The following is a 14325-nucleotide window of genomic DNA, read 5'->3' on the forward strand; positions in this document are numbered from 1 at the left end:
TAACTCAGAAATACAATAGAAACAATGTATAGATAACCTCTCTTACATTTCAATTGATGTATTATGGATAAGTTTTAATGGAAATCAACCTCTCTGTATACAAAAAATAAAAAATGAAAATCAACCTCTCTGAAAAGATCTGTTCGTACGTATATATATAAGATAATAAAATGTTATTTAGAGAGTAATACCACTTGAAGTCTTACATTTGTTCAATTTATTTATTGTGAGTGAATCCATACCTTTAATTTCGATTATTTTAAGCGTCAAGCATAAATTGTGCATTTTGAAGTTAGTACTTTTATTTCATTGGATGCTGTTCTACACCAATGACTCACCAGTTTTTTTTTTTTTTTTTAATTTAGTGAAAAACATTTATAGTATGCATGTATCACTATAATTGTAGAGAAGAAAATCCACATGCTATAATAGTCATCGAAGAACTAAACATTGAGATGAATTTTCTCCCAAGCAACGGACAAGCTAGTTAGCATAGCCAATTAATTAAGGTTTGAACTTTGAGACACCCTTTCCCAAATTATTTATCTCTGCTTTCATACTCGTATATACGAAGCTCTACACCTTAACTTCATCAAATAATGAATAAGAGAACAAGTAATTACCTTAAATCTCACACATACAATATGCCAAATTAATTTAATAAAAAACAAATTTTTAGTCCCTATTCTTTCTAAAAAATAAATATAAATTTAATTTCTTTTAACTTGGAAAAGTGATAAATTCTCAGAGAAGATGAATTAAATCCACATAAGTTTGAAAATTAAATTTATCAAACATAAAAGTATAAAGATTTCGTGTTTGCCTAAAAAACATAAGACTAGAAATAATATATTAAGGTGTATAACTAAGACTGAAACTTTGATATTCGAAATTGGTGTATAACAATTTATAATTAGGCGAGATGACTTCTTATGATTAAATTGGAAGATTCTCTAAAAAAAAGAGACTAATGGTCCCCCTCCTCCCAACTAATGTTCTCAAAGTCGAAGGATTTGGATCCTCAATTCCCACATATAAACATTAAACAATGCCCAAAGAGATGAAGAAGAGGGTGTATTTTTAGCTATCCATTTATAAAAAAACCGTTACAAACATTACGAGGGAGAAAACATTATAGAAGCTTCTCTCTCTCTCTTTACCTTGCGTTGGACTAAACATCTATTAAGCTTTACTCCTATGAAAAATTGAAGACACCTGAAATTTTTTTTAAAAAAGATAAAGGAACAATTTAGAGTTTTCTTGTACATAAACTACATTTAAGAATGGGTAGAGACTAAAAAAATTAACGGCAATAAAATTGCGTTTCGCAATAGCCTTGAAAGTGTTTAAAACATATGCGACGGACGAAATATTGTACCTTGTTTAAAACAGAGATTAATTTTTTTAGAAATTGAATAATGAGATCCAAAATATAGCATAATTCTAATTGAGTCCTTTATCCAATTTGCGATGACAACAAATTACATATGAACAATTAGCTGAATAAATCATAAAATAATTTGATTTAAACAATGGGGACCTGATAGAATTAATAAAATTTGTTTGTTGTGTTCCTGTAAAAAAATGAAATTTATTTGTTTCTGTTGTGTATTTTTTTCACTCCCACCACATGATGGAAATATAATTTAATTGTATATTTTGTCAACAGAATGATTCCGTTCAAAGAGCATTTTCAGAAAAAAGAAAACTTAAAGCAAACATAGGGGTCTAAATAGCATATTGGAGGTGAGAATAGCATCTCCCCAATAAGATCTGTTCATCTTTCGACTGAGGCCCTATATTGAAATTTAAGGCTCTTACTATGGGTGTACTTCTCAAAGGTAGGGGGATATGAGGGTGTACTTAGAAAATGAAGGTGTAAATAGCATGAGCCTTTTGTAGACCCGATTTTCCCAGAAATCGAAACAAAATGGCCCAACTCCTTTGCGGCTCAGGAACTCCACCCTCCCTAGTCTATCTCTAGTGCTAGAAGACCCAGAATCAACCTTCTCTTTCACTTGTTTTGTGTGCGTATATATATTGAAGGTGATAAAATTGATTTTATATAATTGATTATAATTAAAATTAATTACAAAGTAATTAGTAACATGAAATAATATAAGAAAGGTCAAAATAATAAATAAAAAAAGACAAAACATTGCAAGATATTACAAATAATTTTAATAAAAGTAAATAAAATATTTTTCTTATATGTTACCAATTGAAAAGTTTTATCATAGTTTTACCGTTCTTGTAAAAATAAATGAAAGTTTTTTTTTCTTCTTAAAAATAAAAAAATTAATTAAAAATGAAATATTATGATTTTTTCTTTCATCAGCGTATATGCCCCTTTTCTTTGTAACGAGATTTTTGCACTTACAATGTACCAAAAGAAAAATACTAATTAGCGTCATCAACGTATTTCACACTAGATATTGTTGATAACAGTTACATGCAGAAATTGGTTTAGTCGTTTAAAGTGGCCATTCAAACTAGTTTTTGTCTTTTATACTAAAACAATATAATTAACGAAAATGTTCTTTAACGAATAACGGTTATATATGCACGGTTTATTGGATTCATAGCTGCATCTCATGCAAACTCGAAATTGAACATGCATTTAATATTTTTGTATTTGATAATACAACATTTTAATTATTAAAGTTCGTTACAATTTTTTTTTTCATAATAAAGTATTATGTATTATGTACTGCAGCATGATGATGATGAAATTATTTTACTGCTAAAATTGATCAATAGTTAACATTAAAACACAACAAACAAATTCTCTCTAACTTCGAATGTTAATATTTTTGCATAAATGAACAAAAAAAAGTGAAGTTATTAAACTATATATCAAATTTAATATTACTTTTTTTTAAAGAGATTCTAGTGATAAGAACGATACGTAAACCATAATAATTAAAAACATAATAATAGAGAATTAATTAATTCTCAAGAAGAGTTGTTATGGAAATTAAAGCAAGATATATAAGAAATCAAGAGAAAGAAAAAGAGGTATTAAATGAGGTCTCCACCTTCTTCAAACGAAAAAGAAAAGAAAGTAAGAAAAATACCAACAGTGTCTTAATAATGTGCAAAGTCCAAAGAGGATCGAAGGGAAAAAGGTTGGTCCCATATACAATTAAAGACAAAGACCAGCAAAAAGAGTTTCTTGACTTAAAAAAGAAAACAAGAGAAAGACTAGAGAGAGTTTATTGAAGAGTACAAAACTATCCAGTTCTTTAACTAAATAAGATATATAAACTTTTGGTTAAATTGCAAAGTAATTTACAATTTAGAAAATATTGTAAGAATTGCAGTAAAAAATAAAATATTTTAAAATAGAAATTAAATAAAAAAAAGTGTATAAGTTTAAATATAAAAATAAAATAAAAAATATAGCTAGACTCTGTACGTATATATAATAACATGCTAGAGCACCTAGTCTTATAAGCAGAACGAGCACCCAACAAACCTGAACTATCTTTTTATATTAATTATAATTTCATTAATTTAAACCTGAAAAGATAAGATTAAGATGAATATATATATATATATATATATATATATATATATATATATATATATATATATATATATATATATATATATATATGAATTTTCTAAGTTATTTAAAATCTTGTGTTTTTCATTTTAAAATTGTAAGATATAGCTATAAAAATATAAAATAAAAAAATAATTTATTAAAACATAAAAAGTCAAGAAGCATATATATATAACTGTTCACAAATAAGTGAATAAAAATTAAATGAAGTAACACATTAAAATATTTCAAAAAAAGTTTAAAGAAAATGCCATTTGGAAGAACTTTAATTAATATTATAGATAAATTATATTCATAATGTATATATATATATATATATATTGACATTAACTGGTCCATATGAGAACTTTACGCGTGTTAGATGTCATCTTCAATCACCTTATCAGTATTGTCCAAAAAATTGGAATACATGTGAGGAAAACAAGTAGACATTTTAAAGGTGTCTCTTTCAAACAAGAGAACAAATATTAAAATTAAAGAGGAATATGCATGCTTTGTAGACTACCATTAATTAATCTGCAATTTTCTATATACATATACTAGCTACTTGCAAGTGTTTAATACTCTGGGCTTGGCTAAGAGAAGAGATATTTGTTTGGAATGTCTTAACAACTTAATTATCTTCCATGTGATGGATCTTGTAAAATCCCATTGAGGATGAGCATTTGTTCTAACTCTAAGTAAAGTTAAGGCTAAAAAACAAAACGAATATATTCTTAACTTGGAAATATTAGACTGAACCAAAACTACTTATATTTTTCTTGAAGAAGCTATGGTCATTTATTTAATTAAGGAGCATGCATGCAGTTAAATATCTCATTTTAATATTTTTACTATTAATAAGTTTTCATGTCAAACCGATTAAATAATAAAGGTCTATTTTTTTTTATTAAACAGGTTTACATATAATTTAACTTAATAAAAAATATTAAAAAATATAGACCTAACATTAATTTATCTTAAGTCTTTGGAATGAATATGTAAATTCACTATGCATAAAATATTACCCCTTGACCTCTGACCTCACAGTCCATGTTCATAATAACCAATAATTTGATTGCTTTTGAAAAGGTAATTTAACTTTATAATTTGTTGGAAATTGCCATCATCATCCATTATGCAAATTAAACTGCAAGCAGGACGGGACAATGATAGAACATGCTGTTGTGGCAATATGGAGAAATGGGACAATTTCTTTAGACAAATAACCAAAAAATAGAGGTTTAAAAATGTAGAGAAAACTTCTTAGATCCGTTTAAGGGGTAACGAAAAAGAAAGAAAAGGAGGGTGATTGATTTGGGAAAAAGAGTGAGGATAAGATCCAAATCCAATTAAAAGAAGTTTGACAATGATGCTTACTGTGGAGTTGGGTACTGTTATAAGTAGCATTTTAATGTGTATTGTAATGGATAAATATTTATTTTTATATACTCAGAATTTGCATGTAATAAATAAATATTTAAAATATATCAATTATATTATAAATCTATAATAAATAATTTAATTTGTAATACAAGATTATTTTTGAACTAAAATAGATAAACAATTAAGGAAAGTAAGTATATAAACAAAGATAAAAATATTTGAAAGAAATAGTTTTTTTATCAACTGCAAAAGAGTGTATGAAACAGATAACAAGAAAAGAGAGTATTAAGAATATCAAATTGAGAAGAGGAGAGTTTCACACCTAAATTGAGAATTATTTTACATTTTTTTATGTAGAGAATTATATATTAATTTTACGTTAGAGCAAGATGGAAACAGTAAAACTATCATCATTAATTGGCGTGGTGAAATAATGCACCGAACGATTTAACACGAGTTGTTATAAATTTTCTTGTATAAAAAAAAATTCGATTCTTACGTATTAAAAATAAAAGACTAGCATTAATTAATGATTGACGGATATGAATCGTTACATACAATACAACTATAGGAAGGTCTAATAATTTGATTGTAGCTACGTGGACAAGGTTCATTGTCAATATAATTGTACCTAACAGCTTTGCATTTGTTTTGAAAATGAAGTGAGGGAGGAACACTTGTAGTGTGTGTGTATATATATATATATATATATTGACAGAAACACTTGTAGTATCAAGAAGAAGTTTTGACGCAATATAAACTTGTTATTTAGAATTAAAAAATATAAATGAGAGGACGTTTTATAAATTTAATATATATGATATCATTCTAAAAATGGATTAATAGAAGCCATAAACTAATTTTGTTAGCACTTGGTAAATTTATAATTATATATGCAAGTTATATAACTATGAACTTAGAAATTTGAAGAAAGGGGAACCATTTTTCTCACTGATCGAGTCGTTGCATGAGTTAGGTGCTGCCTTTATTTGTTGGCGTGGTGTAATGGTGTTGTTGTTTTTCTTTTCTTTCCTCTTCTCTACTTTTCTGGAAGTATTGCTGTGGTGTTTTTGTCAAAGAATTAGGACGTGACGAATGAATAAACTTAATGAATTCAGAATCTGATGATAATAAACAGAGAACAATTAATAATTTATTTAAGATCCATTAAAAACATCAAAATTAAATTATCAAATTGATTAAAAACAAAATTATATAGTTGATCTATCACTTATTTTATGGATTGATAATGAGTTTATCTTTCATATATTTTTTATGATAAGAATCATGCATAATAAATATATTAGGTCAGCCATTTGCTGAAAATTATTTTGGTTTATTAAATTATTTTTTTTAATAAATTAACCAAGGTGTTTAAATTAATGTTACGTAATTTTCAAGTTTTCTGTATCAACTTTTTGTTTATTGGCTTACTCAAATATTAATGTTTTATAAATACAAAATTAATTATTGCAAATGTTAGATTTATCATACGATTCAAGTTTATACAGTAAAATATACTATCATTTGAGATATATTTCTTAAGTTAATCTCAAGTAAATTGTAAACAATCTCTTCTTAATTAATTTTTCTAGATCATATTTTCTTTTTCATTTTTACACTCAATTCCTTAATTTTTTTTTCATTTGATCTTCTTTTTTCATTCTCTATCTTCTTTAATGTTACACTATTTATTTTAATAAAATTATATTCTTAATATCATACTGTTCATTTCCATTATTACATTTTTTTAAGGGTAAGAAAACAAATTATTTATTATTTCGTTTGATCTTTATTAAAATATGTACACTATTTATTATTATTTAAAAAACATTTTTGGCTACAAAAATACATATGAAAAGTCATAAATATGTTCTTTTATACATTTTAAATTTATTTCCTATGCAATTAACAAATTTTAAAAATTTCCAATTCAATAAACTTATTTAACATTTTTTTATTTTAACTAAATTCTTTTTTCAGAGTTTAGTTGTTTTATTGTCCAATTTTAACAAATATAATTAAAGATAGTTTCACACTTAAAAATTAAAATAACGTGAAAAAATCTATTAGAAAAGAGAAAAAAAAAGAAGTGTTTGAATTTGTTTACCATCGAAATTAAAATAACGTGAAATTATTTATTTTTTTTATCATACGAGTATACATAAAGATTTTGGTAGAAAAATAAGACTCACATGCTTGTCGGCTGTGTGTGCACACCAAAAATTCAAAAAGAATAAAGAGTTGTCGGGGTTAATTTTGTCATTTTAAATTTCCTCCTTTCTTATTCACAAAGTACTAATGAAAACTGAAAAAGAAAACCATACGTCTCATCTTTGTTCCTTTTATTTATTTCCTCTTGCCCTTTGTTAAACTTTGTTTTAGAATGTGTTATGGAGAAGCTTTTTTATATCAAATTCATTTTTGTTTTTTAGTTTGCTAACCATGCAAGTTCAGTACAAAATCTAGCATCTCTTTGCTTTCAGAGAACCCCCATACATCACTCCAGTGATTAACTAAATCTATCAAAACACCAAATCAAAGTTTCAAAATGAACACAGTATCCCCCAAGTCACCAATGAGGTGCCTCTTATAAAAGCACCGTCTAGCATCTACAATACAAGAACTGCAAAATTTTGTTAGCCTGAAGCCATGTTCAAGTCACGGAGCAAGAAGAACAAGATTAAAGCTGTATTCAAACTGCAATTTCAGGCAACTCAGGTAAAATGAAGCGAAATAAGTATTTATCCATTATATACTAAATGACAAAATGAGGTTTGGCCTAGTAGTTACAAAGTTACAATTGTCATTTTGTCATATTGCCAGGAAGTTTGAAATTTAATACAGAATCACTTATCACATTGTAGATTTAGGTAAGTGAGTTTGATAACTTACTTATTGTGGTGAATTTCATGCCAATGCATTATTTCATCAGGTGCCAAATATGAAAAAGTCAGTACTGATGGTAGCTTTGGTGCCGGATAATGTTGGGAAGCCGACGGTGAAACTAGAGAAAGTTGCTGTCCAGGATGGAACCTGTTTATGGGAGAATCCAATCTTTGAATCAGTTAAACTCGTTAAGGACACAAAATCAGGAAAACTTCAGGAGAAAATCTACCATTTTGTTGTCTCAACTGTAAGCAGTAGATTTAATTGCATACTATCTTTTACCTGTCTAGGATATGTTGCTGGAAAGTCTAATCTCTATAGGTTCTTGCAGGGATCTTCAAAATCTGGCTTTCTTGGAGAATCCTCGATTGACTTTGCGGATTTTGCTGCAGAAACTGAGCCACTGACTGTTTCCCTACCTCTGAAGTTTGCGAATTCAGGCGCAATCCTACATGTTGGTGCCTTCTATTCCCCTCCCCACCTAGTTTCTTGTCTCTCTATATCATGCACATGATTACACATCTTTAAAAATATGGGCTTCATCAGAGCTTTTTCTTTCCATTCACATTCCATATTATTTAATATCATCAGATTACAAAAACCAAATATAATTCCTCAAATAACATATGTTGAGACAGGTGACAATTCAGAATGTGGAAGGGGTACATAGAGATCAAAGGTGAAAATGAACCATGCAGCCAGCTAATTTAGTTTAATCTCTACAAATTTCCCTTTGTTTCTTGATTTTACTTCTCTCCTTTTTACTTACCTGTTGCAGCAGTTTCAGAAATGGGGAAGATAATTGGAATGGAAGCTCAAGACACCTACTGAGCATTTGCAGTACAGATGAAGGTTCTCATAATGCTGATAAAGTAAGGTTTCACATGATACAGTGGCTTTATTCAGCTAGCAATTTCTATTGTACAAAGTTGAAAATTTCCTAAACAGAACCTTCTTAAGAGGATAGATTAAGAAAACAAATAATCAATATTACAAAATTTCAGTAACTATTAATATTTTAAAGGATGAGAACCTGACGAAGACAAGCATCTAATGGCGTCACTTCTGTGGCAACTTCATGGCAGGATTTTCCCCAGCTATTACCACCCTTGAGACAAAATTCAATGCCATCAAGAGGAACTATTGAAACCATTGCAACAAGAGCTCAAATGCATCATATGGGGCCAATGGGTTCAGCATCAGATAGGAGTTTAGGTGACTACTGGAGAAAAAGCCTGGAAGATACTCTTCCTCGAGAAAGATTACAAGAGCCTTCAGATAATGTCACTGAGAACCTCAAAAGTGAAGTTGCTTCTCTTAAGAGGAAAGTGGAAGAATCAGAACATGAGTTACAATCGCTTCAGAAGCTGATGGAGAAGGAATGCAGTCGAGGACAAAGTATGTCAAGACAGATAATCAGCCTCAGAGATGAGAGAAATATGATCAAAACTAAATATGAGCAACTCCTGTCCCAGCAAAATGAGACCAAATCTTCAAAAGCCTTACAGACTGAGATTGCAGATGCTAGACAGCAGTTAGAAGCAACAAAAGAAGAGTTTCTTTATGAAAAAGAGTTTAGTTCTAATCTTCAATTGCAACTCCAGAAGACACAAAACTCAAACTCTGAACTGCTTTTGGCAGTGAGAGAACTTGAAGCAATGCTGGAACAAAAGAATAAGGAATTGTTGGAAAATAATAAAGAGAATGAGGATGCCACAGAATTAGATCACTTGAAGCAGAAAATTGCAGACCAGAATGGTGAAATAGACAATTATTACAAGCAATGTGAAGAGCTAAATGGGCACATAAAAGAGCTCAATTTTGAATGTGAGGTTCTGAAGAAAGAAAACCTGAATATCTCTTTGAGATTAAAACACGGAGAAGAACAACAAGTTGTGTTGCAAAATAAACATTCAGCTTCTTTGGCAACTATAGAACAACTTGAATCACAAGTACAGAGATTAGAAGAGAAGATAAAGAATCAGGCAGATGATTTTTCAGAGACTTTGATTTACATCAATGAACTTGAAAATCAAGTCAGTGATTTGGAGAGAGAACTGAAAACGCAAGCAGAAAAATTTGAAAAAGATTTCCATGCTATGAAATGTGCAAAACTTGAGCAGGAAGAACGGGCCACCCAAGCAGAGGAGACATTGATAAAGACAAGACACAACAATGATCTCAGATGTCAGCGTTTGCAGGATGAATATAGAAGTCTTTCTGTTGAAATGGCATTGAAAGTAGAAGAAAATGAAAAGAAGACCATGGAAGCTTATGCAGAAGCTGATGAATTTCGGAAGCAGAACAAACTTATGGAAAAAATGCTCCAGAAATGCAATCAAGAGCTCAGGCTTATTACAAATCAGAATGAATCAAAACTGCAACAGCTCTTGAACCAAATAGATTCAAAACAAAAGGCAATAGAAATGATGTCACAAGAACTAGAGATTAAGTCCAAACAACTTGAAGATCTACAAAGGCACAGGGATGAACAGGATGAGGCATTATCGAAGCAAATTCAATTGCTCAGAATTGAAATTAGAAAGCTGATGGCAGAGGAGCATGCATTGTCTAAAACTGAGTCAAAAGAGAACATGACAACGATGTTAATGCTAGAGAACAATGATGAGGAGGAGATAAGGCTTGGCACCCTAATGTCAGAAGTAGAAATCCTTAAGACCCAGCACAATGAATTGAAACATAACTTGCACACGGAACAAGCAGAGAAAGAAAATATGAAGAAAAAAATATCTCAATTAGAAGGAGAGCTGAAGAAGAAGGAAGAAGAACTAAGTGCTGTAGAAAAGAGGCTCAAGAATAGCAAAGGACAAGCAACAGCCACAAATATGAATTTGGCTTCATGGCACTACGAGAGTGCTGCATCTTCTTCTTCCACTAAGGATCGCAATAGTATGTCAAAATCAGAAATGTACAAGGTAATTTTCCAGCTCCTTTGCTTAGAATCGTAATTAAGAATGTTAGTATCTCTCTTGCATATTAGGTCAGGTTGCATGTTATCACCACAACCACCCCCTTACAAGTACACTACATAGTAAAGAGAATTGAATAATCAAGATAGGACCCAAGCAGATTGTCAAAATTTTCTGAAATGAAGTAATAATTAGAATTTTCAACAAACAGATGAATCATCATTTTCAGGGAATGTCAAAAATTTTAATACCTACTGTAAAGCGAACATTTGACATGAACACAACAAATACTTAAAGAAACTGTGTGAAAACACATTATAATCAGTTTGGTCATACTTACATGGAGTGCTTCTCCTTAATGCTTTGGGGATGATAATGCCATTTTTTAGTCATTAATACAAAGTTAAGTCATATGACAGCTGTTTGATGATCAATGCACTAGACTAAAATTTTGTGCTATCTGCCAATTGATAGTCAGCAAAGTTAACCGCAATACATTTTATATTGTACATTGCCTGTGTTGCATGCAATAGAGTTAGCAAAATGAAAGAGTAGGGATCATTAGTATTTTTCTCTCTTCTGTACTGTGAACACAATTTTGTCCCCTGGTTAAGTAGGTAACAAAAATTCAGGGTTCTGTGTTGTGCCTTGAGCTGTTTTTTCTAAAACTAATTTGAAAATCAAACAAATTACTTTTTTTTTTGCTGCCATCCTATATCTTATATTTTAGTAAATAAAATGAATTTTAAAACTTAAAACTCTGCTAAAAGAAATATACAATTAACCAATGAACTTGTAGCTCAGTCTTAGTCTTTAAGATTTGAATGTGATGTTAATGTCAGAGGTTTGGTCCTCCACTAATTGATCTTTCCCTTCTCTCTCCCATGAGCTTGAATCGAATATTTAACCTAAAAAAGAGGAAAGAGAGACAATAGCTAATTAAAGTTTACTTTGGTTTTGATTAGCACACATTAGTTGATGACTTGATTATATACATTAACTTATAATTTTTTTATATTGGTAACATAAAGGAAATGGATGATGCAAACACCCATGTTGACAAGTCTGAAATAGGAAGAACGATATGCACTTCAGCTGAGAACAAAGTTTATCTAGCATCACACACAAGGTAAAATCGAATTCCTTTTCTATCGTCTGAATTTGTAGTTCCCTTGAACACAACGCATTAGACTTCTTATCATCCATTAACATTGAAATAAAAAATTGGTGCTTCAGGCTCTGATATAGTACACCACTCATGACTCATCTCATCCAGGATGTTATTTATTTTAAATTTTGTCTCCTCTTTACATTGACAGTGAAGTGAAAACTTGCTTGGAGAATGAGGTTATCATCTTCAGTAATGATCATGCTGGTGAGTGTCATACAAATAAATTGTTGAATGAAGTGGAAGTACTAAAGGAAAGGAATAAATATATGGGAACTCAGCTGAAAGAAATGGAAGACAGATATTCAGAGATTAGTCTTAAGTTTGCAGAGGTAGAGGGAGAAAGGCAACAACTTGTTATGGCTCTACGTAATCTCAGGAATGGTAAGAACTAGAATTCTTTACAGGCGTTATTGCTCACGTACAAAATACACATGGGTTATGAAACAGACAGGATATCATGGTCATTTGGTCGAATACAGATCAAGCTTAGCCATTTCACTTCAGTCGAATCTACATTTTCACCTCCTCCAATTTAAATTTGCTGGGCTGCTTAGTTCATTATTTCGGGTCGAATGATGCATTGAATTGACAAGGTAGCTATGGGTTGTGGCCTCAGATAGGCTATGTAGAAAATGGATTATAATTTATCATCTATTTGAACAATTTTGGTGTACATATATTGCAAACTTTATAGCCGATTAATAAGGCCAATGATGCTCAGATTTTTTTTTAATCAGAAAAAGACAATTCTTTTTTGGTATTCAACGGGGCTAAAAAGCCCGGAAAAAGAAAGCTACACAGAAATTAAAGGAGGAGTCACAGCTCCCATCGAATAAAAAAAAACAATTGGCTTAAAAAAGCACGCAATTGTTCAAACATCAAAAAATCTCCCTCAGGTCTACACCCCAAATTAGCAAAAGACAATTTGAATATATATAAACCGAGTAGCACCAGCAATGCCACTAAAAACTATATGATTTAAGGCATAGTTGCCCGATAATGTCAGCTAACAGAGGTTAGGAGTATTTTAACTCATTATATGAGATAAAATAATTACTAACCAAAGAGAATAATACTCCAGCTAGCTAAAAATAACCAAAACCATCCCTTATACATTTTATTGAAAATGTGAAAGATCAAAGAACAAGGCTACTGAATTTTGAAAACCTATCATCTAGCTGTGGTACTTGTGCTTTTCAAAAGCTGTTGGCTAATTTAGAAGCACCGATTTTAATTTTCTAAATAATTAAAAAGGGCTACTTGTTTTTGTTTTGTTTACAAAAAGCTAAATTGAAAAGCAGTTTGACTGTTGATTAAATATATATATATATATATATATATATATATATATATATATATATATATATATATATATATATATATACACACATATTGTTGGAAAAAAAATCACCTGTATGTAATATTAACATTTCTTTTTAATCATTTTGGTTATAGCAAAACATTTCTGAATTTCTTATAATTTTGGTAAAATAATAAAAATAGAAGCACTAACAATTTTTTGGTTAAATTTTGTACCAAATATGCAAACCTTCTTTTTTTATATATGGATATGAGTAGCCTACTAGCCTATGATACTTTTTGAATAAAGAAGCAGACTTTTTTGATAGGAAGAATCAAATCCACAACCTTTTCTTCTTTCTTAACCACCAACCAACTTTATATCTCTTACTTTCCACCATTAACAGGGTGAAAAAAAACAAACTAAAATTGCTATCCTAAGCAGGATCTTAGATCTTAAATGAATCATCATGTGAAATCCCCATTGGCTTCAAAGATAGATTATCCAGTACGCTATCTAACTTCCTGTTCTGATCTCGAACTCCATTTTCATCACCAGTCTGAGAATTACCCTCTTATTATGGTTTTAAACCAAAATACCTTTTAAAAGGTTAAAGCCACTGACGTATATAATATAAATTCTCCATTCTTTTCTTCAATGATGGATTATTGTGCCTGTTATAGTCCGCATAAACTAGCTGGTAATTAGGCCAAAAAACTCCTTAATACAATGATGATTAATAAGTAATAACTATCATTGCAGACTTGGATTCCCTATCATAAGAATAAGAAACATTCAATGACGTAGGACAATATGAGTCATTAGATGAATGAGTATAAATCTATCTAACGGTTTATATTTTGTCACGTGTTCACCGCACGGTGAATATGAACGAAAACTTCCCACCTACATATTGCACCTTTTATGCATTCATTAACACATTGGGAGCAAGATAAAACTAAAAAGGAAGAATAATTCTACCCCCTTTTTCTATCTATGCCACTTATGGCTATATTGCTTATTGCCGTTAATGCATTGAAAAAGGTTATATAATTTGGTTAAAATCATTTGACTAGTCTATTGCACCACTTATATATTTTCA

At 29.9% G+C, this 14325-nt stretch overlaps 1 protein-coding gene across 2 annotated transcripts; it reads left to right on the plus strand.

Moving 5' to 3' along the window:
- The first annotated feature begins 7269 nt into the window (after positions 1–7269).
- On the plus strand, positions 7270–12659 carry LOC114391265 (early endosome antigen 1-like). Of its 2 annotated transcripts, none has more exons than XM_028352334.1 (8): positions 7270–7654; positions 7869–8069; positions 8154–8276; positions 8461–8501; positions 8601–8694; positions 8908–10758; positions 11784–11881; positions 12072–12659. In XM_028352334.1, exons 1-8 carry the CDS (start codon positions 7586–7588, stop codon positions 12313–12315), a joined length of 2721 nt encoding a protein of 906 aa, XP_028208135.1. In that variant the 5' UTR covers positions 7270–7585; the 3' UTR covers positions 12316–12659. The 2 variants fall into 2 exon arrangements, with proteins under 2 accessions (XP_028208135.1, XP_028208136.1); XM_028352335.1 differs by having other exon boundaries at positions 8604–8694.
- The last annotated feature ends 1666 nt before the right edge of the window (positions 12660–14325 follow it).

This window comes from Glycine soja, chromosome 16 (genome assembly GCF_004193775.1).
Source record: "Glycine soja cultivar W05 chromosome 16, ASM419377v2, whole genome shotgun sequence".
In the NCBI taxonomy this organism is placed as follows: Eukaryota; Viridiplantae; Streptophyta; class Magnoliopsida; order Fabales; family Fabaceae; genus Glycine; species Glycine soja.